This window comes from Buceros rhinoceros, unplaced genomic scaffold (assembly GCF_000710305.1).
Source record: "Buceros rhinoceros silvestris isolate BGI_N320 unplaced genomic scaffold, ASM71030v1 scaffold2243, whole genome shotgun sequence".
Taxonomy (NCBI): domain Eukaryota; kingdom Metazoa; phylum Chordata; class Aves; order Bucerotiformes; family Bucerotidae; genus Buceros; species Buceros rhinoceros.
In genome coordinates, this window is record NW_010402825.1 from 9,903 (window position 1) to 12,622 (window position 2,720).

General features: G+C 47.6%; 1 protein-coding gene across 1 annotated transcript in view; it reads left to right on the forward strand.

Moving 5' to 3' along the window:
* Positions 1 to 2,720, forward strand: part of ZSWIM8 (zinc finger, SWIM-type containing 8) — a gene marked incomplete at its 5' end in the record, with an annotated part of 18,328 nt that overhangs the window by 9,149 nt on the left and 6,459 nt on the right. The window contains 3 exons of the mRNA XM_010132752.1: positions 6 to 95; positions 296 to 417; positions 1,028 to 1,196. Of these exons, the coding sequence (XP_010131054.1) occupies positions 6 to 95; positions 296 to 417; positions 1,028 to 1,196 (381 nt within the window). The remainder of the gene's footprint in view (positions 1 to 5; positions 96 to 295; positions 418 to 1,027; positions 1,197 to 2,720) is intronic.

Here is a 2,720-nt window from a genome sequence, read left to right on the forward strand (position 1 = left end):
GGCAGCAACAGTCATGCCAGTGATCTCTGTGGGGTCGACCATGTACCAGCAGCACACAATGGCAGGGCCAGCAATGGCACATACCCACACGCAAGGTCTTCACCCTTACACCACCCTTCAGACTCACATCCCCTGCAATCCCCAGTATATCGGACACACTATCCAGCACATGCCACGCCCAGCTGTCTTCCCGGTCCCTGGCTCAGCGTACCCGCGCCAGTGATCTCTGTGGGGTCGACCATGTACCAGCAGCACACAATGGCAGGGCCAGCAATGGCACATACCCACACGCAAGGTCTTCACCCTTACACCACCCTTCAGACTCACATCCCCTGCAATCCCCAGTATATCGGACACACTATCCAGCACATGCCACGCCCAGCTGTCTTCCCGGTCCCTGGCTCAGCGTACCCGCAGGTGAGTTTTGCCTGTGCCTTGTTTATTTACGGTGACGTTGTGTGGTTGCTTCCAGAGCGAGTGTGTTGGACTGGGAGGAGCATGGGGCTCAGACCTGCTGTGACGTGAGGTATAGCTTCTGCTGTCACTTGACGATTTGTGATACTTCCTTTGTCTCCCCAGCTCAGCTTTTGCATAATAAGGAGCCTTCTGTGGGTGCATTTAAAGTCTTAAGAGAATATAAAATAAAATACACCAGTAGTTTTTAATTTTTATTGCTCTGTAGTTTCTCAGAAGGCACTGGAGAGAAAGCTTGTAGTTTTGAGAGCTTGCAAGCTAATTAGAAACTGCAGAGGGAAAAACAAAGGTCATTTTAACCTCTGCCTATTTTTTAAAGCTCATGGAGTGGTTTTCTGCGGACTGATTAGATTTAAAAGGAGGGGGAACAAGCAGATGTAATGGTCATGTGGTGCACGTGGTAGTTCCTGTGCTGCTTCCGTCCTGTGCTTCCTCCTCCCCGTCAGATTGGACTTCCCATGCTCTGGGGTTTATCAGGGGGTACATCGTGTTCTGGACTACTTCTAAATGGTCAGATGAAGTAGACGTGACTGTTGTTTATCCTCTATTGTAGGGTGTCCACCCAGCATTCATAGGAGCGCAGTACCCTTACTCGGTAACAACGCCATCACTGGCAGCTACAGCAGTGTCGTTCCCGGGTGTGCCCGTCCCATCCATGACGCAGATTGCAGTGCATCCCTACCACAGTGAGACAGGACTGTCGCTGTCTTCCAATGTAGCGAGTAAGTGTTATAGCTTTGGGCTGTGTGTAGCACAGACTTGCTCGTTGTGCCTCCTAGCTGTAGCCCAGTCAAGTCCTGCTCCTTGTTGACCTCAAGTGGAACCAGGGTTCTTGCAATGAAAAGTTTTGACCAAATCTACTCCATCCTAAAAATGCGCATGCTCAGGGGTACTACTGGGGTTCAGAAAGGACATGATCAGCTAGTGGAGCTCTAATTTCTGTTTAGCTAAGTTTCCAGTCTGAAGTTATTTTGGCCTTTCAGACTAAAGTGTGTTTGGAGCCCTCCTGGCCTTTTCTGACTTCTTATTAGAGCTTTATTCCCCTCCTCTCCTTTGGGCAAGGTGAGTATAGACGACCTTGAGCAGGCTCTTGTCATTCCTTTGGGTTAGATGAATATAGAGTGCAGGCAGCAGGCACACTTCTGCTACAGCAGCACTAACAGTTGCCTGTCCTGCCCAAAGGGATTGGTGGCAGCGAGTATCCAAAATGGAACTTGTGTAGAGAGGACAGATGTTTTGGCAGGGTCACGTCAATGGCAATCTGAATGATTGCTTACATGTTGTATTGTGGCTAGAGTAGTGGTGAAGACCCATCAAGTAGTGTGCAGAGCTAGAACCACAGATGTTGACTGAATTGTGGACATGCTGTCGTTGCCATGGGGTTTTGCACCAGTGGGTCATGGTTGACCCAGGCTCTGTTATCCTCTCACCAGAGAGGCTGTAATGCATGCCTATTTGTACATTTGCTTATCAGTGCTTTGCAGCTCACCAGGTGCTGGAAGACTGATATGTGAGAAAACATTTAAGAGGTGTGTTGGCCTCCTTCATATCCAGATTATCAGGAGAATCTTTTCAGTTATTTTTATCTTGTGTTTTTATGCCAAAAAGTCGCCACAAAAGCAAACATAGTAGTCCTGAAGACCTCAGGATCTGAAGGGCATTCTTTGCTGACAGCCTACTCCTGGGCTGATGATGTGACTCTTAATTGTGAGAAACCATTGCTGTACTCCTCCGAAGAGTTATGAATCTTCCAGAACTGCTAAATCATCCTAGAGTACTTAAAATAATGAGAGGAAAAAACAACCCCACCCTTTCCAGTTGCCATTGTTTATGGCTTGCGTAAACTTCTGTTTTCAGTTCTTACAGTACTGTTCTCTGTTCCTGGATGTTAAGGGTCGAGGGACCGAGGTAACAACTCCTCGAATTCCTTAACGATTCCTTTCTGTCCTGCTAGAGACAGAAGGGTTTTAAAGGGGAAGGAAGAAATTCACACCTCGGTCTGCGTTTTTGGAAACCTGGAACAAACTTTTAATAACCATACAACTACACACTACTATATATATAGGCACAAACCGAGAAAAGAGAAAAAGGGAAAAAAAATGAAGAAGAAAAGACTCAACCAGATTTCTGTACGGTCCTTTTCAAGGTCAGTTCTCTGGGCAGGCATCCAACGGTGAGGTGGGAGTGAAGCTTCCACCGGCTTCCAGGCGGAGCACAGAGTAAAATTCTGTCCACGGCAAAAGGGA